The 23,763-nt window shown below is 39.6% G+C and overlaps 2 protein-coding genes across 3 annotated transcripts in view; one reads left to right on the top strand and one right to left on the bottom strand.

Moving 5' to 3' along the window:
* The window catches only part of LOC144630304 (uncharacterized), a 40,006-nt gene extending 32,722 nt beyond the window's left edge, over positions 1–7,284 (top strand). For both annotated transcript variants that reach the window (XM_078488644.1, XM_078488643.1), the window contains 13 exons: positions 528–596; positions 674–757; positions 1,469–1,586; positions 1,848–1,997; positions 2,389–2,464; positions 2,561–2,660; positions 2,789–2,841; positions 3,243–3,366; positions 3,843–3,982; positions 4,604–4,656; positions 5,100–5,164; positions 5,339–5,431; positions 6,322–7,284. In XM_078488644.1, the coding sequence (XP_078344770.1) occupies positions 528–596; positions 674–757; positions 1,469–1,586; positions 1,848–1,997; positions 2,389–2,464; positions 2,561–2,660; positions 2,789–2,841; positions 3,243–3,366; positions 3,843–3,982; positions 4,604–4,656; positions 5,100–5,164; positions 5,339–5,431; positions 6,322–6,552 (1,356 nt within the window). In that variant the 3' untranslated portion in view covers positions 6,553–7,284. The remainder of the gene's footprint in view (positions 1–527; positions 597–673; positions 758–1,468; positions 1,587–1,847; positions 1,998–2,388; positions 2,465–2,560; positions 2,661–2,788; positions 2,842–3,242; positions 3,367–3,842; positions 3,983–4,603; positions 4,657–5,099; positions 5,165–5,338; positions 5,432–6,321) is intronic.
* Positions 7,285–10,637: 3,353 nt separating this feature from the next.
* Positions 10,638–22,738, bottom strand: LOC144630340 (mitogen-activated protein kinase kinase kinase 12-like). Its single transcript, XM_078488696.1, has 11 exons — positions 21,961–22,738; positions 20,146–20,337; positions 19,070–19,228; positions 18,881–18,932; positions 16,336–16,442; positions 15,884–15,992; positions 15,053–15,183; positions 14,466–14,582; positions 14,181–14,309; positions 12,940–13,534; positions 10,638–11,555 (listed from the first exon to the last, which is right to left on the bottom strand). The coding sequence occupies exons 1-11, from the start codon at positions 22,398–22,400 to the stop codon at positions 11,478–11,480; spliced, it is 2,109 nt and encodes a 702-aa protein (XP_078344822.1). The 5' UTR covers positions 22,401–22,738; the 3' UTR covers positions 10,638–11,477.
* Positions 22,739–23,763: the final 1,025 nt, after the last annotated feature.

Here is a 23,763-nt window from a genome sequence, read left to right as displayed (position 1 = left end):
AAAAATACATTCCTATGAAAGATATACAAAAGCACTTTTCTTTTCGGCTTGTGGCACTTATTCCAGTTTGTGGTACTTTTTCAAGATTATCCTGCACAAGGTGGTTCGAACTTTAAAGTCTGTTGTTAAAACCCCTAGCGTGTGACCATTCCACTGAAGGCTATTGAGCAGTATTTTCATTGTGGTACTGTTTATTGTGCTGTACATAGTGGTTCTACCTTTAAAGTCTGTGGGTCAGAAAACCCTAGTTTGTGACCATTTGAATGAAAGCTATTGAGCAGTGCTTTCATGTGAACTACTTTGCTGTACAAAGGTGGTTCTAGCTTATAAGTCCGTGGATAAAACCCTAGTGTGTGAGCATTTAAATGAAAGCTTTTGAGCAGTACTTTCATGTGGAACTGTTTATTATGCTGTATAAAGTAGTTCTAACTTTTAAGTCTGTGCATTAAACACAAGTGCGTGGCCATTGAACACTGTTTATTCCTACACTAACATCTAACATTCTTCTGTTTTTTCCTGTTCAACAGTCGTTCGTGAATGCCAGCAGTCATCTCTTGGATCTCAAAAACAAAGACGAATGGAGTAATGCGCAAAAGGTATCAATCACAATCACCTAATTTTGCAAATATTTTTACACAATATAAAATAACGGTCATTTCTTGCGTCTACACAGCATGCAGAAGTTCTTTTCAAGAGAGGTATCAACGTTCTGGAGGACAGTAGCAATTGGGACTGGGACGAGTCTCAGCAGATGACGGTTAGTGCCAGTCCTTCGCGTCTTATGATTTTTAATACGTTTTCAAGATTTTTCAAGTTATATCTAGATGATAAAATACCGTAAAATTCCGGTTATAAGCCCCCCCGCTTATAGGCCCCCCGGTTATAGGCCCATCTACCTGGAAACAAAAAAAATACATCCGGTTATAAGCCCCCTCCCCCCCCCGCCCCCCGGATATAAGCCCCCCTCTGCTGAATGACGGTACTGAACAGGGCTAAATGTTGCTTTATTATGTGTTTTAACCTAAAAACGTATTTCGATTAACACTTCCGTGGCTCGTTTCGAAACGTTTTTTAAGCCCTCCCTGATATAAGCCCCTCCGCTTATAAGCCCACCCAAAACCCCTTACGAAGTTGTATAAGCCCAGGGCTTATAACCGGAATTTTACGGTATCGGTTTAATTTTGTGGAAGAAACTGGACAAATGACAGGAACCCATTAGGAAACGAGGATGACTAACGATGGCGAGGGTGGAAGTGGATTGCAATAAAAACATTTTCTTCAAAATGTCGCTGCAAAACCCTTGTTGCAAGAATCCGTTAAGAAGAGCTATCTTTGTCTTTCGTGTTATCAGTTTGAACGTACTTAATTGCTACATAAACGGAGCATACCTACGTCATAAATTCATCATTTGTATCCATGGTTAGAAACAGGCGAAACACAGTTTTTAGTGCCTTTTTTTCTAATTCAGTCCCAGGACTCAACGATTGGACCGGTTGTGTTGGATCTTGTGAGGACAGTTCAAGAACACGTCATGAATGCGTCATACAGTGTCCCTGTTACCAAGCCACTCTTGACGAAGAACATTCGTAAGTTTCTATAAAATGATTTAAAGAACAGCTGAGGCTAATGAGTTGATGACTAAGTATTGGGAAGTAAAACAAAACTATACTGAAAGCATAACTAACTTTTGTTTTAAGACACAAAATATGTCTTAGATTCTCTCCAGTTTATACTTGTCTTTTCTTTTCAGTCCTGGCAAATGACATTTTATTTAAACTGAAATTTCATTTCCACTCTTTTCCTGAGACAAGATTTGAAATATGTTTTCCTCGTTATTTTTCTTTCAGTCGTTGGTGAGCAAACTTTTGGTTCAGACAGTTCGGACCCTACTATACCCATGTCATTCCCAAACTACTCCAACCCACTGGTGGCAAACTGGAGCACTGGGCACGATTCTATAACATTGACGCCCAGTATCTTTGATTCAGCAGTACTGGGTATGTATGCATAAAATCAGGTTGTGCATAACCTGTAACATAACATTGCACATAACCTTGAAGCGTGCTTTGCTTAAGGCACGAGATGCAAGCACCTCAATTGCTAAATCTGTCCAAGCGTGACCAACATATGCAGCCACCTTCAACCTCACTGCTTCCCTTACTATTAACAACTGAGGTCGTTGTTATTTTCGCTGCCGAAGACGAACACTAACAACCTGGTTACCAAAGCGAGGTCAAAAAGCACTGCCAACTTAAGGTCATTCCCAGTCTCTCTCGCATATGGCTCTGAATTATACTGGAGAGGGTAAAGTTTGACACTATAACTAGTAAAGGCAAAATAAACCTCAATGTCGCTTCAACTTACCTTAGATTTGTATTTAATTGACAGGGAAAAGTGTACAAGTTCATCTTCTGATGACCCGCTTCAAAACGGTTTCTCAGTTGCTTCCGACCAAAAAAGACAGGTAAATCGAGCTTAAATGATATAGTTCCAGTCTTTTTCATTGAGTTTGATCACATTTTTGACACAATAACTTCTATCTTTCTTGTTTGTTTTCTAGTGGTTTAGTTTTAAACAGCGCTGTTCTATCGAGCACAGCAAGACCAGCCGTTACAGAAGCGCTTGTGCCCCCTGTGAAGGTTGTCATGTCAGTCTTAAACGTAAGTTCCTTAAACAACTAACAAATGACAAAAATACGTAAATTCATCAGTATTATATTGCCTTAGTGACTGTACACAGCTTAACTGTGTGTTGTTTAATCGTCAAAAACCTCTTTTTTTTATTTCAGTCCAGCCTAATCAAGTTTGAACAAGAGTGTGTAGCGTGGGCATCGAAAGAAGGGTTTGTAAACAAGTTTAATTTGAATTCGTTTATTCCAGAGACGAGGCTAAACGATAGAAAAGGGCATCAGTGCTCCTATTTCCTATGCAAATCATTCAAATACACTTGCAAATTCAGTGACTGCTTTTTAAGAAACACCTCGTATTGCTATTCTAGGCTGTTGCTAGTGAGTTACTAGAAGTAAACAGCATCACACAAAAACGAACAAGATCAGACATTGCAAAATGTGAAATAATACAGTTTTGTCCTTCTCCTCATTTTGAGCAATGTTTTTCAACAACATGTTTCTCTTATTTTAAATCTATTTTAACCTAGGTTTACACCGTATTCCCCACTAGAAGCTAGAAATAACTGATTGCGATTTTAAACTTTATTTTGTCATTTGTTTTAAACGTTTTCAGTCAGGGTGGTGGAGAGTGGTCCTCAAAAGGCTGTAAGCTAACAAGTTCAAACGCTACTCACACGACATGTGAGTGTAATCACATGACAGACTTTGCCATATTGGCTGATACCAACAAAGGGAAGGTAAGTGATCAAGGTCTTTAAGAAGAATTATGTAAATTGGAAGTAGTTTCCAATAAGCACTAACGTCAAGGCTAGTAAAAAGCGATCGCAGTGGACTATCTTAACGAAGTACGCATTTTCTATGGTTTCGTTTTGATCTCACTCTACAGCTTGTTAGAAACAGCCGTGCAACTTGGTTTGGCCAATCAGAGCAAACCTAACGTGCTTTCAACCATTCAGGAGTGCGATTTAAACCATTTGTGGCTTGTTTCGCGCTTGGCACCGGCCGAATGTTTTCCCGCGCTTTGCTCCGATCTTTCCGCCCTTGGCATCGGTTTCATATTCTTGTTTAACAAGTTTGACTGGTTCATTGCTTATTAATTAACTTCATTTGGTGTGATTGTGCAGTTCGGTTTTACGAGACCCGCAACAATCTCACGACTTTCATTTTCGATGTAACTGTCATGACGTAAAATTTGGTTCTGTTTGTATTGCAGGGTGTAGGAGCTCCACACCCCTCAGCCGCAGTCCCCTCCCCAGCGGCGAGTCACGACCGTAGCTGGATAGGAATACTTCTGGGAATTCTTGCTGTATTAGTACTGATCATTATAGTGATTGTGTTACTCTTCTACTGGAGGTATGTTACGTTATGTCACCTCTTTATGCTCAATGTCGAGTCACACCATACCATTATGTCTTCTCTTGTCATCACTCATGTCATGGCATGTAACTACATAGCGCACCATGTAATTTCCATTGACACATCATCATCATCATCATCATCATCATCATCATAAACTTTATTTAAGCTCGAATTTCAGAGTAGCTTGACAAGCAAATATTTCCGAGAACAAAATATTTGATAGCGAAAAACTTAAAAATAGAAATTGCTATTTACATATTTACAATTGACTTATATTAACTAATTATAAAATTGTCATTTACATGTTTCATGAATTGCCTTTGCTGGTGTGCTTTTTAATGTGCTTTTTAGGACCTTTAAGGCTGCAATGCCACGTCATACCACATCATCGTGTAATGTGTCATGCTTGCCATCCAGGTCACATGATAATGCCCGTGTCATGTCATGTCGCGCCAATTCATTTATTTCATGTAGTCATTTACAGTATACTAAGCCCCCTATTACAGTAAAACCAGGCTGGTCGACAAGATTAGAAACACCTGGTTCATGGATCGCTTTCAAAACCATCCTCTTCGGAGAGTTTGCTCCAATTTTTTTTGTTCTTTTCTTGCGCAGAAAAAGGAGAAGAAATCAGGAACAAGGAGGCACCCCTCGTCCACGATCACGAGGTATAGTTCTCCACTCAGCTGCTTTACGTTCTTTTTTTCCTTTTTTTATTACGTACTAATTTAATTTCTTCTAGCTACAAGAACGCTTTTTCTATGATCGTCATAAACTCAGTAAACTAAGACTTAGTATTGCCATTTGAACTACATCATTCTGCAATGAGTGATTCAGAGCTCAAAACAGAAATATCACCAAAACGTAATTAAAAGCTGATTACTTTAACTTAAAATATGTTAAAATTGTTTTGTGCATAAGCTAACGTTGCTTTCTGAGTCTCATTAACTTGCAATTGCCAGTGAAAGACCTCGAAATGAAATTAAACTGAAATAAAACGCATTCAACTTTTGTGAGACTTTCTGAAGGCTACCTCTCAATTTTCTGATAAAGTGATGTACATTCAATTTTTTCCGTAATTTCTTACTAAGTAATTTTATTTTCTCGGCAGCTTTAAGAAGGTCTCGCTCTCTATCCCGGTCTAGTGCCAGGCCATCTCGATCAAGTAGCTCAAAGGTACGGTATAGGATTGAACGTTGTGTGTTCTCGAGAGTTAATTAGAGCTTGCTTCGAAAACCTTCCGTCTGTCACTTTTAAATTAAAAGAAGTGCATTAACTAACATTTTGTCGTTGTTGGATGTATTTTCTTTTTCTTCCGCTCTATGTTCATGTCTTGATGTTTTATTGTAGAGTGAAGGAGCTGCTAGCCCTGCGTCAAGCCACTCAAGCCAGTTTGACGAGATGATCGCAGCAAGAAGACGTAGGATGGCTCAAGATAAACAGGTATTGAGTGGGCTCAGCTTTGTGTATTCAGAGAGTAAACATTTGGTTCTAACTTTGGGAAATGGTATAAGCTTTTAAATATTGTAGCAGACTGCTGTTATCATCTGTTTTACTTGGACTAGCCTGCGTAGCTGGCGGTATTGTTGGGTCTTAAAGCGCGCACAAGCAAGCGGCGAAGCCGCGATAACAAGCGGCGCAGCCGCGAGTGGCTTGGGGAGGAGGAGTCGCGGCTTCGCCGCTTGCTTGTGCGCGCTTCTATACTTGGACCTTTTGCTTACTCTCCACTTTCCACATGATTTAGAGCTACCAGCAAAACACTATAAACTTCTTTTCATTGTATCCAGACATAATATTTTAATTGGTGCGCCTAACTCTAAAGAGAGTTATAATGTGAGCTAACGTATGTACGGCCGGACGTTTTGAGACGTCCGAACACGACATTACAATTATTTGTTTACCAGGTGCAATTCAGAACAATCCGTCTCCAAAACGCAAAAATCAAGCTCACTGGGACTGGGAATCAAAAATCCTGAAAACAATAGGTGGGAAATGGGATTTCGGCAAAATTTGGCCGGGGAAATGGGATTCTAGGACTTCCGATCATCATGTATGCAGTCGTGATGGTTCTTAATACTGTGTGAACTATTCATGGCATTTTTGACTTCTGTTCAAGATTTGTTTGCTTCAACAGCCAATCAAAACAATTGGAATACATTTAAAAATCCTATGTCTCAAGAGCCCTTCGTTTCTCGTGCCAAGGCCCCGACGGTTAAGAGAAGCGAAAAGGGCTACGGGGACGAGAATGTGGAGATGGAGGAAAGAGAGATAGTCCATTCTCTTCAATGAATCAAACTTTGTTCTCAATCACCTATGGTCCTTTATCTCTTCAGGAAAAAGCAAGACGTGCCCAAGAGGAAGGAGAAGAAGAAGGCGACGATGAACTTCTCATGAAAGAGAAAGCCATGTTATTCTCTGATTATCATCAACCTTATCATTTTCTGTCTAAAGAGGAAGAAGCTCGAGCGGCTGCAAACGGAAGGGAACAGCCTGGGCCTAGCAGGCACAGTCCCCCGAGGAGAAGCAGACGCTCGGCCATGGAACAAGAGGGTGATGATGTTTAATGCAATTTTGAGGAAAAGAAGACAAAAGGAAAAGTTTTGGTCTTTATGTACGTCGCAAAAAGATCAAGACAAAAAATATGACCCGTATTTAATTTTATACATACTTTCTAATGACTTTAATGTAGCCAAGAATGTTGCGTTATTTGTTTTTGTAATAAAAGGAACGCCCATTGTGACGTCATTCAATTCAAGATGGCGGAATCAGCGCCAAAACAACTTTTTCCTCAATATTTAGCATTGCTTAGCTCTGTGTATAGAAGTCAAACAACTGTATATTAGATTGTAGCTTTTATTTCACTAATGGAAGTTTCGGAGGCCATGAAACGTTAAAAAAAAAATGATCAGTTACTCCATTTATACGTGGCAAACACAGCAAATGTCATGGATGGTCGGTGCTCGTTCTTTTTTAGCACTGTTAACCTAGGGTTAGTTTTACCTTTAACTAACGTTTATGACGTCTCTCAATACAAAACCTCTCAGCTTACATACTTGGCTTGCAATCTTGATTTTGGATAATTTACTGTTACCGTGGGCTATTCAAGGACTTTTCAAGGAAAGTTAGTCAATCTTCAAGGCCTGGTTTTCCTCAGAATCACATATAAAATTTGTTTTAGCTTACATTATACATATATTAGTTAACAGAAACCTCTGTAGATACTTCAAACAATAACCACTAATTGAAATCCAGTATCATCATTACCGACTCTGACCCTAAGAAAATGTTTATATTATTATTATTATTATTATTATTATTATTATTATTATTATTATTATTATTATTATTATTATTATTATTGACTATACATATATCTGTATGCAATGCTGCCAGTGTTATGTTTCGGTAGCGGAATATTGCTTATCTCCCGTAATCTCATGCAAGCATTCAAGAACTTCTCAATAAAATTTCATTTTTGAAGGTCTATTTAACCTTGTTTTCACTAGCGACGCAAGCCCAAGCGCAAGCACAAGCGCAAGCGCAAGCACAAGTAAAGGAGAAATTTTAATCCTAAGGAATTTCCTTAAGAAATTTTAAGGATCAAAATGCAATGCGCTTGTGCTTATGCTCGCGTCGAGGCCATTTACACAGTGAAATAAGAGTTGTTAACCTGGCGCTTGTGCTTGCGTCGCTAGTAAAAACCAGGCTTTACGGAACACAAGCGAGATGTTGGTTACAATCCAATACTATCCAAACGTTAATAACCGATTTTGGTCCGCGCAGACCTAATTCTTACTATTAAATAGCGTCGTACGTGCACGATTTGTATTAATGTTATCAAGTATTTCAATTATTTTATACTTTGAAACAATAGTCAAGAGCTTTTCTTTAGCGCGTTCTCTGGCAACAAGAAGAATGGCCATTGCTAGGGTTTCTGGTAATAAGGAACATGGTCATCGTTTATTTTACGGGGAAAAGGTTTATTGTGATATTTCTACTATGAACAGGTCGAACACGGAAATTACATTGTTACAAAGAAATCAGGGAAAAATTATGGCATTTTTTATACCGGAAATGTGGGAGAAAATGTAACAATTTTAACAGATCAACGAAATATGTAGCCCTACCCTGGGAGCCCGTTATGCCCTTACGTAGGTTCCTTCTCCTTCCAGAAGAACCAAATGATTTCACCCAACTTTTTTGGCCCTTGTGACGATGACGAAATGTAGTTTAAGCCACTCGCAGAAATACCAACAACGGCCAGTTTTGAGATTTAAAATTTACTTTGGGGCCTTTTTGTGAAAACGTCAACTCGTGGATTCAGCCTAATGCTCACCAAATGTCCAAGAGAATCAACTGAGTCTCGATCACCCACAAGGGGAACTCAAAATGACGATTTTTGGCCCTTGTAATAAAATGCCACCACCATGTAGATTAAGCCTTATTTTCACTCCAGAAACACCAATAACGGCCAGTTTGAAATTTGAAGTGTACTTTTGGGGCTCTTTTAGGAAAATTTCACCACGTGGATTCAGCCTAATGCTCACTCAGGTCCTAAAGAAAGAAATGAGTTCCCCCATATGGGAAACTCAATATGAAGATTTTGGCCCTTGTGATGTAATGCCACCACCGCGTTGATTAAGCCTTATTTTCACTCAAACAACGGCCAGTTTGAAATTTCAATTGTGCTTTGGGGGCCTTTTTTGGGAAAATGCACCACATTGATTCAGCCTAATGCTAACTCCAGGTTCAAAAGAATCAAATAATTTCCCTCACATTTGGAACTCAAAATGACCAATTTTGGTCCTTGTGATGAAATGCCACCACTACGAATATCAGTAATCCTTATTTCACTCCAAAAACACCAAACACGGCCAGTTTGAATCTTAAAATGTACTTTGAGGGCTTGTTTGCGAAAAAAAAAAAACACTATGTGGATTAGCCTAATTCCTACTCCAGGTCCAAAAAAATCAATGAAATGACGATTTTTAGCCCTTGTGATGAAATGCTACCACCACGTAAATTAAGCCTTATTTTCACTCCAGAAACACAAACAACTGCCAGTTTGAAACTTTAAATGTACTTTGGTCCTTTTTGGGAAAATGCCAGCACGTGAATTCAGCCTAATACTCACTCCAGGTCGAAAAGAATCAAATAAGTTCCCTCGCATTTGGAACTCAAAATGACCAATTTTCCTTGTGATGAAATGCAAACAATTGGAATATCAGTAATCCTTATTTTCACTCCAGAAACACCAAACACGGTCAGTTTTAAACTCAAAATGTACTTGGGGACCTTATTGGGAAGATGCAAGCACGTGGATTAAGCCTAATACTCACTCCAGGTCCAAAAGAATCAAGTTTGTTCCCCCACATGGGCAACTCAAAATGACGAGTTTTTGGTCCTTGTGATGAAATGCCACCACCACGTAGATTAAGCCTTATTTTCACTCCAGATACATTAAAAACGGCCCGTTTGAAACTCAATATGTACTTGGGTTCTTTTTGGGAAAATGCCACCAGTGGATTCAGTCTAATGCTCACTCTAGGACCAAAAGAATCGAATGAGTTCCCCCACATAGGGAGCTCAGTATCAATTTTTGGCCCTTGTGATGAAATGTCACCACCACGTAAATTAATCCTTATGTTCACTCCAGAAACACCCAACCCTAAACGGCCGGTTTGAAGCTTAAAATGTACTTTGGGGACCTTTTTGGGAAAATGCCATCACGTTAATACAGCCTAACGCTCACTCCAAAAACAAAAAAAAAAAGAAAAAACAACAACAACAAATGAATTTCCCACATGCGGAACTCAAAATGACGATTTTTGGCCCTTGTGATGAAATGCCACAAAAATGGGAAGGTGAGAGAATTGAAGCTTAGGGCTTAAAGGGGCTAGATCATGGCGTTTTAGGTAATTCTACTGATTGTCGTTAATTTAGAGCTGTAAACTTTAAATTGGCAGAGCAAAACTCATTTATTGGCAAAATCACGGCCACATTACAAACAAGGATGATTTTCGAGCATTGTAAACGGCACTTCCATACAAATTGAGATAAACTTGAAAAATGTTGGGCCGACGCTTTTCAAGTTTACCCGGACGCAATCCGTTTTAATCTTCTTGAATTTGGCCCATCAATGCCCCTTTTTGGCCTTTCTGTGTTTCTTTTCAATATCTTCTACAGTTTTAAGCCGTTATTCTGATATTTCAGTTAATTATCAGTTGGTCAGTGCCCCTTTAACAAAATACGGATGTAGTCGAAATGGAAATAAAAAGAGAGAATTATGTCATATGTGTTTAACGAAACTGGTGGGAGTAGTCGATAAGGTTGTAGAGTAAATAAATCAAGGCAGTATTACGAGTCCCGGGTGATTTACGACAAAGGGGAAGTACTGTAAGGATTCACAGCGCAATAGCGGAGATAGTTCTTTGAACCAGAGGAGTTAAATAGTAAAAATTGTAAGCTCCTTGAGCTTTACGAAATGGGAAATCACTCGTAATGTAAATAAAACAAAGAGGACTACGTGTCTGTGGGCTCGGAAAGGGCAGAATAAGGGGGGGGGGGGGAGTGAAAGGTACACATTGCAAGTAAAGATAAGTAAAAGAGCAGCTGGGAGAAGTGAGTATTGAAGTTTATGGAGAGTCAAAGAGAAGTGTAATCTGGGTCAGGGAAACATAAAATGAAAACGTGAATCGTTATCTCTTCTCGCTCTAACAAGTCATTTACAAATATATTAGAGCAATTGATTTTAAGAAAAGAGAATGTTGCATTGCATTTCAGTGTTACAAAATAGCTACGTCAGAAAATGCTTGTATGTGATTAGGACATCTTCCTAATTCTAAACGTGTGTACTTCACAGAATAAACCTTTTGTAATAAAGAAAAATATATTTCGCATAAATTAATACATTTTCAGCTGCCTGCATTGCGATTTACAATTAATGCGGCGACGTTATAGTTTAACATAATTAAATCCAGTGAACCAGCCACAGTTAAATACAACTATTAAAATAATTTATATTAAGACACGAGGCAGTTTATAAAACCCAGTGACACAAGAATAGAGAAAACGTCACTTTACACTTATTCTTTCTAGCTGAAGAAGCTACTGACGTAAATCGAAATCGAAAATGGCGAACTCTTGCAGCCATTAAAAGCGACAAAATGAGCATTCAAAGCTGGCTGAAAATGTGACAATCTTTAGATTTTCCACTGACCACTAACAAAATAGCGCGAAAAACTAGTCAGCTTGAGAATATGTCACGTTACTTAGCAACAGCACTGCCTAGACTGATCGCGGGCTCAATCCTGCGTGGTTTTATCACATTGCATGTTATGTGTAGGCGCCAGTTTACTATGTTGTAGCTTCCTCCTCAACCTGATTGGGCTGCTAACGGACTGGGTACCAGCAACGCCAGGCTTCTTTAAAAGCCGCTGCCCAGCAGCGAATAAATTAATTATAATAAATTAATATATATATATATATTTTAAACTGATGAGTCGGGAAGATCCTTGGTTGAAAGCGCCGAGGTGATTGCATGTCTTTTATCCTCTTGAACACGTGACTGCAAACAAGAAATCAAGTTAGTGCAAATATAAAATCAGTGCAAACACAATATTGGAAGGCTGCATTCAACAGAAGCACAGACATTACGTTGGGAAAAAATCTGTCTACTTTTGAGTGATAGTTGTAAAAGTTGAATTTCAACAAGCTTTTTGTGTGATTTCAACCATTTTACTTTTTAACCCTTCTAGAACAAAATGAAAATATAAAAGATAGGTGCCTTTCTCTATTTCTTCTCATTTGAAATATTCTCCTTGAAGGCCTTTCCCAAACGAAATCTACTTTCTTTACTGGGGAGGCATGTTCCTTTCACCGGTAGCATGTGTAGTTTGTCATCTCCCAGGACTCGACAAAAACCTTAACTCATGTACATGTAGGCTCGATTTCCACACGTTTTGTGAGCCGCGTTCCTCGTTCGTCATCACGCTCGTTCGCCCAGACCGCAAAACGGCGAACAGGAGATGCATGCCTTTCCCTTTTCCTTCTTATTCGAAACACTCTCCTTTCCCTAACAAAATCTACTTTCGGGTACTGGGGAGCGGGGATCCTTTTACCGGTAGCCTGAGTAGTTTGGTCCACTCTTCTCAGGTCTCTTCTCAGAACTCGATTTCAACCTAGGCACGTGCGCTCGATTTAGAGACGTTTTGTGAGCCGCCTTCCCCACCCGACATCACAGTCGTTGGGAGGTGGATGAAGACGCAACCCCAGAACGGCTGGAAATCGAACTTATTGAACAGATTGAATGGGCTTAGCTTAGGTTACATCTCTTTTACTTGGTCATTTTTCTCACTTTCCACTCTCCACATGATTTACCACCCAAACGCTATGACCTTCTTTCCGTCGTATCCAGACATATTATTAAAGATAGGTGGACCTAACTCTAAAGAAAGTTATAATGCGAGCTAGTCATCCAGACGGTTTGTGACGTCCGACCCCGACATTACAACAATAGGCCATTTCCGAGTTACCCTCTGCCTCTATCTTAAAACGAGTCTACGTGTAAAACCGTTCATATGAAAATGAGTTTCATCTACAGGTCCATATTTTCATGCAAATCAAACTCATTTTCATATGAATGGTTTCGCACGTAGACTCGTTTTAAAACAGAGGCAAAGGGTAACTCGAAAATGGCCTATTTGTTTACCAGGGCTTTTGACAGGTGCAATTCAGAACAATCCGTCTCCAAAACACAAATCAAGCTCACTAGAACTGGGAATCACAAACAAATAACAACAGAACTGGGACTGCGATTTGAAAAATCATGAAAACAATAGGTGGGACATGGGATTTGGGCAAAATTTAGGCTGGAAAATGGGATTCTAGGACGAAACCCCAGAACGGCTGGAAATCGATCGTAAGACAAGACTAGTTTGAAAGGATCTTACCTCTTCTTCCAGGCATGACTCTGAAAACTGAAGGATGACATTTGTAAACTGTTCATCTTCCGTTAACTCTATTGAATCGTTTGTCAGTTTTGGTATGAACTGAGGTTCCAGATCGGACATTTCATCCGAGGAGGAAACTCGCGGGGATAAATGTTTACTCTCACACGAACTCTCCGAATTAGAGTTCCATCTTCTCCTTTTTGCTTTCCTTCTTGGAATACTAATAGGAGATCCTGTTGTGAAGGGACACTTATCACATGTGCGCCTACATGCTGCTAGATCATGGTCACTGTCACTACAACTACAAGGGGCCATTTTGTCTGTACAGTCCCACGAATGACCTTGCAGAGAACCATTACAACAAGGTCCCTTTTTGAGTCCTAAACTGGAGTCCTGGAGGGTCATAAATTCGTCTACATCCTGTGTCCCAGCGCTTGGTGTCCCTGGGGATCTGCGACGTTTGGATTTGCTCAGACAGCTGCGACTTCTTTTCATCTTTCTGGCGTAGTTTTGTCTTTCTTGATCTTCGCTGTCACCTTCCTGAGGCCAGGGAGTGCGTTCAGTCGGGCTGCTAGAGCTGCTAGAGGTGTTGGGACTAAAGTTAAGGAATGGCAGTAATAAGTAACTAGATAAACAACATTTACCAAAAGTCTCTTTTTGAGTTAACGTCCGGTCAGGCTTTTAGGCAGGATTTAATAACTGGGAGTCCAAAATTTTTATAAGGCCAGACGTTGTTCCCACAGGAGGGCCTGAGGAACGGGAGAGGTATTTTACTGCAGTTATGAGTGCAAAAGTATCTAAAGATTTCCAAATTTGCTATAAAAACCTCTGTATACAGTTATTCATATTAATTTTCTCTGAAAAGTGGCCGTCCATAGGACTCCTGAACTCCCACCTGGCTAAAAAGCCTGCGTCCAGTACCTGCTTACACTCAAAAATATATTTCAAAAGGTGAAAAAGGGAGTGGAAAAATGAAAACGCTTAAATTCGGGGCATTGGGTCAATATTTTTCTCACACTTTAACCATTATATCGATTAATTGTAGCCCCCTCCCCCAAAGTCAATTATTGCCAAATGATTATTATTATTTCCCCCCCCCCCCCCCCACCCGTCCGTCCGTCTGTCCGTCAGTTCGTCCCCCTCTCTTCCTCCTTACTGTCCATCTGTCTGTGTCTTCGTCCCTCCCTCCTCCCTCCCTGAATCCCTCCCTCCCTCCTTTCCTCCCTCTTTCTCTCACTCACCAGCTTGAGGATGAAGGTTTCCTGACAGGCTGATTCGACAACACATTCTCCACAGCAGCAGTGCGCGCTTTAAGCTCCGACTTAATAACCCTCTTTTTGCTGTTTTCAAGTTTGAGTTGGCGTTCACGCCTATGGGAATAAATCAAAAGCAATCACAGCTTAACCCACTTGTCCTCTACAATATCAAACACAATAGGTCTGCAATGCGTGCAGAGAGCTAGATTGTTTTACCCATACACGATTGTCATCAGCAACAAAACACATGTGCTGCTACGTTTTTTTTACCTGAGAAGTTCTTTTTCTCGCGCTTCTAAGTGCTGCATGCATTCATTCAGTTCCTGATACAAATTGTTGGCTCTCTCCAGCTTCTGCTCATAGTGAACTCTGATATCCCTTGCATGCCTGTAAACAAAAAGCCAAATGACATTTACTCTGCAGGTTTTGAACAATGTTTGAAGCAGTACAGCGCTAGGTTACCAAAAGATGTAGCTGTCAGGTTGTAAAGTCTCCACAAGGGTCATGTGTACCTAGCAGCTGCAGAAACTTAAACTGGTTTTCAAAGCAAAACTTTAGAAATTAGGGGTATTGCTATTCCTCTTAGTGGGGATGCTAGGGTCTTCCAGCTCCTGGTGTCCATCAATTTTTATGCTTCTGGGTGCAGAGGCACTGTTAAGAGTTGGCAAGAGCTGGGTGTCTGACCCAAGAGTGCAACACAATTCGGCCCTAGCCCAGCACACCAACCAGGTATTCACAATAATAAAGTCAAGCATGCGCTAGCTGTTACATCAATCTCTCATCACTCCTACCTTCATCTCCATGTCTTCTACCTTCTAGCCTCTAACTTCCTGTATTATTTAAATAATACAATTTACCTCAATTCTTCTTTCCTTCTCCTAATGAGTTCCTCATCAAGTTGTTGAAGTTGATGAAGGTTCTGCATGTGTGCACTGCTTCTATTTTTCATCTTCTGAAACTCCTCTTTGATTTCTCCTCTCCACGTTATCTTTAAAACAGATTTTTTGATTAAATAAATGGTGAAATTATGTTTGGATGTTACACAAGAGAAAAGAGCCAGTAAGCTTTTGTCTTTGACTAGATGCATGTGCAAAGCCTATTAAATTGATGGGGAAAACGTAAGGAAGACAAGGTTAATAAGATGCTCATTAAATCTCTTGCTCTGGAAAAAAGGAAAATATTTCAATTTTGTATTTAGCCTACCAGTATGTCTGGTAAGGCTGACTTTCAACAGAAAGAAAACGGTCTGAGGGGCATAACTATAACTTAATACATATGGTAAAAGGTAAAGCCTGCTGTCCAGCAAAGTGGCTCATCAGGCCAGAGCTTATCCCGGTTTTCGTAGCATTAAGCGGCTAGGAGTATTTCTACTCCCCCCTGGATGGGATGCTAGTCCATTGCAGGGTTAGCCCCCAAGCAGTAAATTCACCGGTACCCATTTATTCACCTGTGGAGAGAGGCTTCAAGAGACTAAAGTGTCTTGCCTAAGAAAACAACACAGTGCCCCTGCCGGGGCTAAATCCGGACCGCTGGATCTGTAGTCCACCACATTAACCATAAGGCCACCGCGCCTCCCATACGTGTGGAACATGGAATACATATGGAACACATATGGAACAAATGGAATACATATGGAACATATGCATGTACCAAACATTTTGGTGAATTTAGCTTTTGTTTTGACTAACCTGCTTGTTAAGATAAATTTCTTGGGGTGTATTAAGCACATCCCCTGCAGCAATCTCCACATGAAGAAGCACTTGTTGGAATGATGGTCGATTCTTTGGTTTGCTATTCCTAAAGAAAGAAACAACATACATTATTTTATGTCAATTAAAGGGACACTTACACTGTTGCAGGCATTTTTCTTCAGTACACTGGCATTGCAATTTTTAACAAAACGGACCACTATTTGTAGGTTTTCATACATCTTTAGGCTTCTAAATTTTTGAAGTTAAGCTCGTGACAGTGTCCCTTTAATGTCACTTAATATAAAGTTATTATATTCAAACATAAAAAAGCTGCCAATTCTCTAGGTTTTATCCAAGATTCCCCTGAATGGGATTGATGAAACATCTGTTTTCACATTTTGTGTGACTTTAATGCAGATTTTAAGTAATTAAATAAACATAAACATTACCAGCAAAGTTTCATAAGCAGTTTAAAGCCCTCTGGACACGTGGTCGGTACTGGAAGATGCAAACTGTTGCTACCAACACCCCAAATAATGGCAGATGAATCGACATCCTATTGTAAATGTACATTTTACAAAAAAAAAAACAGTCAGTAACAGTCTGAATTAGCTTTTACTGTTTCGTTGTGATCATGAAAGCCTATGAGTTACTGTCTATTAAGCCCCAAGGCTGCTGCCTAACGGGCGCCCGGTCGCCAGGGGCGCCTAAGTTACGAGTGCGGGCGACTGAATTTTTGTTCAAGGAGCCCGCATGGGCGCCTAAACATTGATCTTCCACTCCCATCCTTTGACTTCAATTTCCTTGTAACCTTGTTTCATTGGCATAAAAAATCCCATTTAAAACAAAAAACTGCTTCATTTTAAAACGGAAACGCTAAAATTGTTCGCATTTAGCGTATCAAGTACGTAACGTGTCTTTGCAAAATTTAGCAACTTCGAAAACCATTCGCTTTCAAGTGTTTAGGACTGGGCCTAACTTCCAAATATGGAATAATGGTATTATGTTCTGGTTTACGTTTCGTTTGCTTCGTTGACGTTTCGGAGAAGTTTCAAAGTGAATCCAAGTGAATCTGAAGTAAATTTTAAGGATACAAAAGTAAATCAATCTGTTTGCTACTGCAGTCATGAATCAGGTCTGAAATAATTTTAATCTGCAAACGCTTGATACAAAAACCTTTCCGACAGGCTTAAACTTACGTAAAACAACGTGCCAAATATCGTGATGTGTACACAAACTTACGTGGCGTGTTTTACATGTAATTCAGCTTAATCTATGAAGCATTGAACGCTTAACTTTAGAATGAACATAAAGTGTATGCCTCTTTCTTTTCATGTGACATTTCATATCTGCTGCCGCTTTTTTGTGGACTAAGGTTGTTATTTTCAACGAACTGTTTTATGTTTTCGCGTTTATAATGAGGAGCATTCTCGGGCATTGATCCGTAACTAGCAAATTTTTGTGCTGGAAACCTCAGTGCTTTTTGCCTGCTCAGATGTTCAGTTTGAATAAAACAAATTGCTTTTGCTACTACATTAATTTTATAAACAACTTATTTGATGAGTAAAGTAATTTGAAGTGTTTTCACAATTTAATGTTTCTGTTCTATTTTTGTCAACTGGTTATCATGTAACAAAGATAAGATCATAACTTAATTAAAGTGTTTACACAGGTGTTTTTGACTTCTTATTACCTTTTTCTAAACCTAGGAAAAATTGACCTGCTTAATTATTGCTTCTTTTTTAACCTTGATTACTAAAACATTAATTGAACTGGATTTTCCTGCTTCATGTTCATTGATTTTCTACATGAAAAAACTAATGAAAGTACATGAAATGCACTCAGACTGGCACTGGCTTAACAAATGAATTAACACTTCATGCTTTCAACTAAATGCATGTCAGTTTTCATTGTTGGTTTATTTCTCCCAGCCCAGCTAGTGATTTAACCCACAGAGGGGAGAGATAATATATATTGCTGATATTGATGACTTATCCAACTTCTTTCCTCTGGGTCTCTTAGGTTGCTGCAGAGTAAAAAGCAGTTTTATGGGGAGGCTCTGCCCCAGAGTACCCTTACCCTTTCATATACCATTTCTGCAACCTCATTTCCAGGATCTCATGAACGAGGTTGCCATTTTTGGTATGTGAAAGCGACCCTTACCCTTTTAGAAACCATATACCCCCTCATGAAGATGGCGCCCCTTTCACATACCAACAAAAGGAATACTACATCTTTTTTTCTTATTTTTCACTTGAATAATAACACTTTAAAATACTTAAATGACTTGATCATTTGGTGGGTCTGTTCAAGCATTATGAAGGGTTCTTTTAATACTTTAAAACCAGTTTTCCCTCCCCTTTTGTATAGTCCAACTCATGAAATCCCCACCCTTTTATATACCTGGAGCCTGAAAAAGGTATCCCTGTTGGGTGGAGCCTCCCCATATAGTCCACTATAGGGAGTACCCCTAGGGGACATTCGGGTATATTATAGCAATAATGTTGGGGGAAGGTTCAATCCCTGGGCCCCTCTCCTAGGCCACATAGTCGACCACATATTTGCCTAAGTAACCCCCCCCCCCAGATTTGTCTTCGGCAACTTAAGCTGGGCTTCTAAAATAATGGCTTGGGCTCCTAAATTTTGAAGTTAGGAGCCCGAAGGGCTCCTAAAAATTTTTCTTAGGCAGCAGCCTTGAGCCCCCCTCTCTAATAAGCTAGCTACTACAGGTCTGGATCACAGTTAATTTTTTTAAAATATAAACGTTCCTCTTCTATTCTGCCCCCCCCCCCCTCCCCTTTGATAATAATTCATGACAGGAGATGAACACAAGGAAACAAGGAAACTTTAAGATTTTAAAGGTATTCATCCACCACGTTTTTACTTGTTACCCTCTACTTCTTTTCTTTTAAATGTATCCTAATTGATCTATGATTTGAAATTTAATTTATTTTGTTTCTTCCGCTAACTGTCAATGTTATAGCTAACACCTACCCTGTAAGGCATCTCGCCTGTGAGGAGTTCCCACAAAAGAACACCAAACGACCTGCGAGTACAAACAGACAACAACTGTAAGCTGGTAAAAGGGCCACATAAAAAAATCCAATGTTACTGCTATATACGTAATTACAATAAAATTTATTATTAATTTATTAGCTCCTCATGACAGTAAGTCAAGCTTACCAAACATCAACCTTCTCAGAGCAAGGTTCATTCCTGATAACTTCAGGAGCCATCCAAGCAACAGTTCCAGCAAACGTCATCTTAGCACTTTTCTCACTAAACTCCTTACATGTGCCAAAGTCTGATATTTTGAGCAGGTCATCCTCTCCAACAAGGACACTATCGCAAATAAACACATGCAAAAAGAAACATTGAAAAAAGGAAAGGGAGACTTTTTGATTAAAGAAGGTAAAGTCTGCTTCGAGCCTAGTGGCCCATACAGGCCTGAGCTTATCCCGGTTTCCGTAGCATTAACTGACTGAGAGTATTGCTACTCCCCCTGGATGGGATGCTAGTCCATCGCAGGGTTACCCCCCAGCAGTAAATTCGCCGGTACCCATTTATACACCTGGGTGGAGAGAGGCACTGTGAGAGTAAAATTTGTGTCTTGCCCAAGAACACAACGGAGCGCCCCAGCCAGGCCTCGAACCTGGGCTGTTCGACTCGGAGGCGAGCGCGCTAACCATTTGGCCACCGCGCCTCCCACAGACTTTTTGATTGGTGAAAAAATAATGTTGTTCATCCATCGAGGGTGATCATCATCTAGTCATCTAGGGTCGGGGGTGGGGGGGGGGGTGCTGCAGATCACCTCCTCTCCCCCCATATTTAGCCAAGGGCTTGTTTTCAGAAGTTGGTAGAAACACCACATAAAATGGCAATACAATGAATTCTGACTGGGGCAACTGAAACATTAAAATTCAGAAGAGTGACAAGAATCTAAGACTGTGGGCAAACTTCAAAGTGGAAAGTAAAACAAGACAAGAGACTTGCTATATGAAACTAACACACAACTCAAAGGGTTGAATACAAACGTGATTGAACATGCTTATATCCAGGCTATTAATACAAGGTCTAACTGGGCGTTATTTAAGACAGTAAATTATAAGTGTAACACACTTTATGTAAAACACAGTAAGTTTTCACTTAATGAAAGTTGCCACAGACCTCATACATATAAGTTTTTTTAAAGCTGATTTACATTTTTAACTCTATGCATAGCCCTAACATGAGTACACATCAATTTCCACGAAACTCACTTGGGTGACTTCAAATCCCTGTGAATAATTTTGTGAAGATGAAGGTAATGCATTCCATCCGCAATCTGCTTCGACCACTTTATGAGTAAGGAAGGAGTGATTTGACGGCCATTGCGTAAAACTTCATACAGCTGACCATTTGGGCAGAACTCCATGATTATACAGTGAACTGGTGCCTGATTGCATATTCCTCTGAAATAACAAAAAAAAATTGGTGTTTATAAAGATAATAGCATTGAGGGTACAGTTGAACTTCCTACAAGACACCCTTAGAACCCAAGAGAGTCCACATTCTGGGTCAAAGGCGTGAGATTTTTATCCTGAGAGTGCCAGGAATTCTGAAGACAACACGACCATGTCTGAAGATTTCCGAACACGTCTGAAGTATTCGGAAGACGTTCCGAATGTATCCCAGTTCCAGTCCCAGGACGTGTTTTGCTAAACACGACCTCATTCCCTATGCATTTCTTGTTGTTGTTATACATGAGAGTTTTTCATATCTCACAGTGGTTTGAGTTTACATTCTTTTGGAAAGTGACTGTCAGTTATGGTTTTAACAACTTACATTTTCCAGCTAGTCATGAGAAATTGGTTTGTGAGTGTGTGTTGGTGTGAGATTGAAGTTTTCAACTCGCAGGGGTAAGATTTGCGCCTAAGGCATGAGACTTGGCAGGTATACCACACAATGGGAGGTTTAAAATGTAGTGTTATATATGTCAAATGTCAACGGGCCATGACTTAGCATCTGCCAACAGAAGGTGTCTGTTCCATGTCAGGTGTCAGTTAGTAGAGCTTTAGCTGTCATTAGTTAAACTATTGACTGTTTAGTTTAATAGATCAAAAAACTGACCAAGCACAACAGCATACACACAAAAAAATAAGTACATGTATGAACATAGTTCCGCAATGGTAAAACCTTCCATCAAGACAGCAAGCCAGAGTGTTCAAACAGGGTGCAGAATTCATACTTTTTTGCAATAATTTTACAACAAGCAAAGTGCCTTCATGTACCAGTTCTGAAGTGTCTCATAAACATTGAATGGGTAGGGCGGGGATTAACACTGTCAAAATGAACTGTTTAACAATAATGGGTGGTAAAGGGTCCTTCATGAACTACAGGTTTCACAGAAATTTAGTCAAATTTCACAGGACTCGCTGGATAACAATTTTTTCCTCAACAATGTCTTGGTGTTTTGATTTATTTTGTAAGGATAAGAAAGTCTCAGGCTTGCTGAAAATTTAGTGATCTTACCATATCGCAAAGTCTAGCATTAAAATTACCATCTGATACCAACAAAATGTCCAAAATTATACCATTAACATTTTTCTACTGACTAGGACTGATTAATTTTTTTTTTACAAACAAATATAAACATAGGGGACATATCATGTATTCTCTATTTTCCAATTGCCCATAATGCACTTTGTTTGCCCCCCAAATTTTGCATAAACTATTGTTTTGGAAATATGCAGTCCTCCCAAGAGAATTTGAAAACAATAGTTTATGCAAAATTTGGGGGGCAAACAAATGTATTATGGGCAACTGGAAAATAGAGAATAGCAACAATCAACATAACTTATTCATATAACTTCTAACCCACTAAAATAATTCTCTTAAATTTCCTTAGCCTTGATTTTTTTTGGTAAATTTTAACCCACACTGTGAATTTAAGGATATAACATCTGGCAGAAGCTAACTAAACAAAATAAATTTTAATTTCATTTCATTGTGAACCAGGGTACCAGTGATGTCTCCCCTCCCCTTGATCAATATTACTCTACATCAAAGTCAAGAAACAAAATAAATACTCCTACCTGAATTTGACAATATTAGGATGATTTATGTTCCTCAAGTGTTTAATATCAGTGTCTGCTTCACGACGGACTTTTTTAACAGCGACTTGTTGGCCGCCGTATTGTCCCAGGAAAACTGCCCCTTGAGCCCCTGATCCCAGCCATTCCAACTCGTAAATTTCGTCGAATGGAATAGTCCATGGATCCGATTTCTGTTCTTTTGAAGCCTTGCCTAGTATCGTCCAAACAGGCCTTAGACACCCTAGCAAACGCTGTAAAAGACCACTAAGCGAGGCCGAATTTGACGAATAATCTTTGCTTGACGAGGCTTGATTTTCCCCGTCCGGGTTAGCCAAGAAATCTCCCGCAGTTTTCGGCTTGCTCCCCGGGGAAACCCCGCCATTTTTCTCCACCGAATTGACTTTCTCCCTTCGCGTGGAATCTTCGTCTTTGATGTTCATACTTAACTTCTTTAACACAAACAGTTAGCCATCCTCACCTCTCACTCGTTGTCCTTTACCGACAAGTTTAAACACGCTTCACATCCGTTGAGTTTGTGTTCGTTCGGCCATAAAAAATCTCAAGGCGGCGATAAAATTTCATTTTCTACCCGAAAAAAATTACGATGACGCTCCAATTCGAACCCTCTAAGCCTGTGAATGTTTCGTTTTCGAAATAAAACACTTCCACTAGAAAATTATCGCATATTTACGTCAAAAAAGCCGCAAATCCTCGAAAGGGAAGTCGATGTTTATAAATTTTCGACCGAACATGGCCGCCAATGTCATGTGACATGTAAGCCTGATTAGTTTGTCAACAAACGATAGCCAATCACAGCGTGAGAAACAGGTGGCCTTGTTCAACCCAATGGTTTGGCAAATAAAAACATGGCAGGTCAAATAGGAACGAACTACATTTTTTACCAGGAAAATCCTTGTCTTTCTTAATTGGTTCATTATAATTTTTTTCAGGGTACCAGCAGAAATTATTCCGTTCGGTTAATCCATATATCCCGCTACTAAAACAAATGTCAATCGAGTCAAAAGTGTAAGATAATCTTTCGATCGGACACAGTCTTTGCGAAGAGGGTCAAATTTGTAATTTTTTTGCTCGGTAGATCTTATCTTCTGTGGTCGCAACTTTGAATGAGTCTTGCATTTATTTTATTTTATTTTTTTCACTTTTTCACGCCAAGTTAATTTATGCACGATAGCCATTCCGAGTGCTTACTGGTCATAAATTTCACGCAAGCTTCAAATATGCCGGGAATTTGACAAAACAAGTAGCCCCTACACTTTAAGCTCCTGGTCCTGGTCTCGCATGAAAGTTCTGATTGATCTATTAAAAAAATATATATTTTTGTCTTTTTTTCTCGGAAAGGTTGGAAAGGTCAACGCAAAATTGAGATAAAAAATCAAGACAACTCGTTCACCGTTCAAAATAAAAAGAAGATAAAAATAAAAATAAAAAAAAGCTTTTGGATTTTAGTGGTCTGTGCGCAGGAACCGTAGCCGTGTAAACATGGTTTATTTTTTAAATATAAACATAACACAAGATTTAAGTTAGGATAAGGTGTTCGGTTTATGAATTTTAGGGTTCTGTTTCTGGCGGAACCGGAAGGTTTCGTTGTCGTTAAATTTATGGAGCTAGTCCTCTTATTTCCTATGGGTAGCGCGGAGACCATGTACCAAAATAAGCGGAAGTCACAATATAACCTCTCACTCTTGCGATATTTTGAGGAAAAAAAAAATTTTACAGCAAGGATGTCAAACCACAAGAACATAACAACAACAAGGATGATTTTGTCAGCATGCCAGCCCTGAA

The sequence above is a fragment of the Oculina patagonica genome, chromosome 11 (genome assembly GCF_052425735.1).
Source record: "Oculina patagonica isolate OP01 chromosome 11, crgOcupat, whole genome shotgun sequence".
In the NCBI taxonomy this organism is placed as follows: domain Eukaryota; kingdom Metazoa; phylum Cnidaria; class Anthozoa; order Scleractinia; family Oculinidae; genus Oculina; species Oculina patagonica.
This window is presented reverse-complemented; position numbering and strand designations above follow the sequence as displayed.

Excerpts from the sequence above, each read along its gene's own strand:
- LOC144630340 (XM_078488696.1), bottom strand. The coding sequence starts at position 22,400 with ATGAACATCAAAGACGAAGATTCCACGCGAAGGGAGAAAGTCAATTCG. Across the intron at positions 15,184-15,883 it reads AAATTTATCTTAACAAGCAG|ATAACGTGGAGAGGAGAAAT; the intron begins GTTAGTCAAAAC and ends TCTGTTTTAAAG. Across the intron at positions 13,535-14,180 it reads AAACCTTCATCCTCAAGCTG|TCCCAACACCTCTAGCAGCT; the intron begins GTGAGTGAGAGA and ends CCTTAACTTTAG.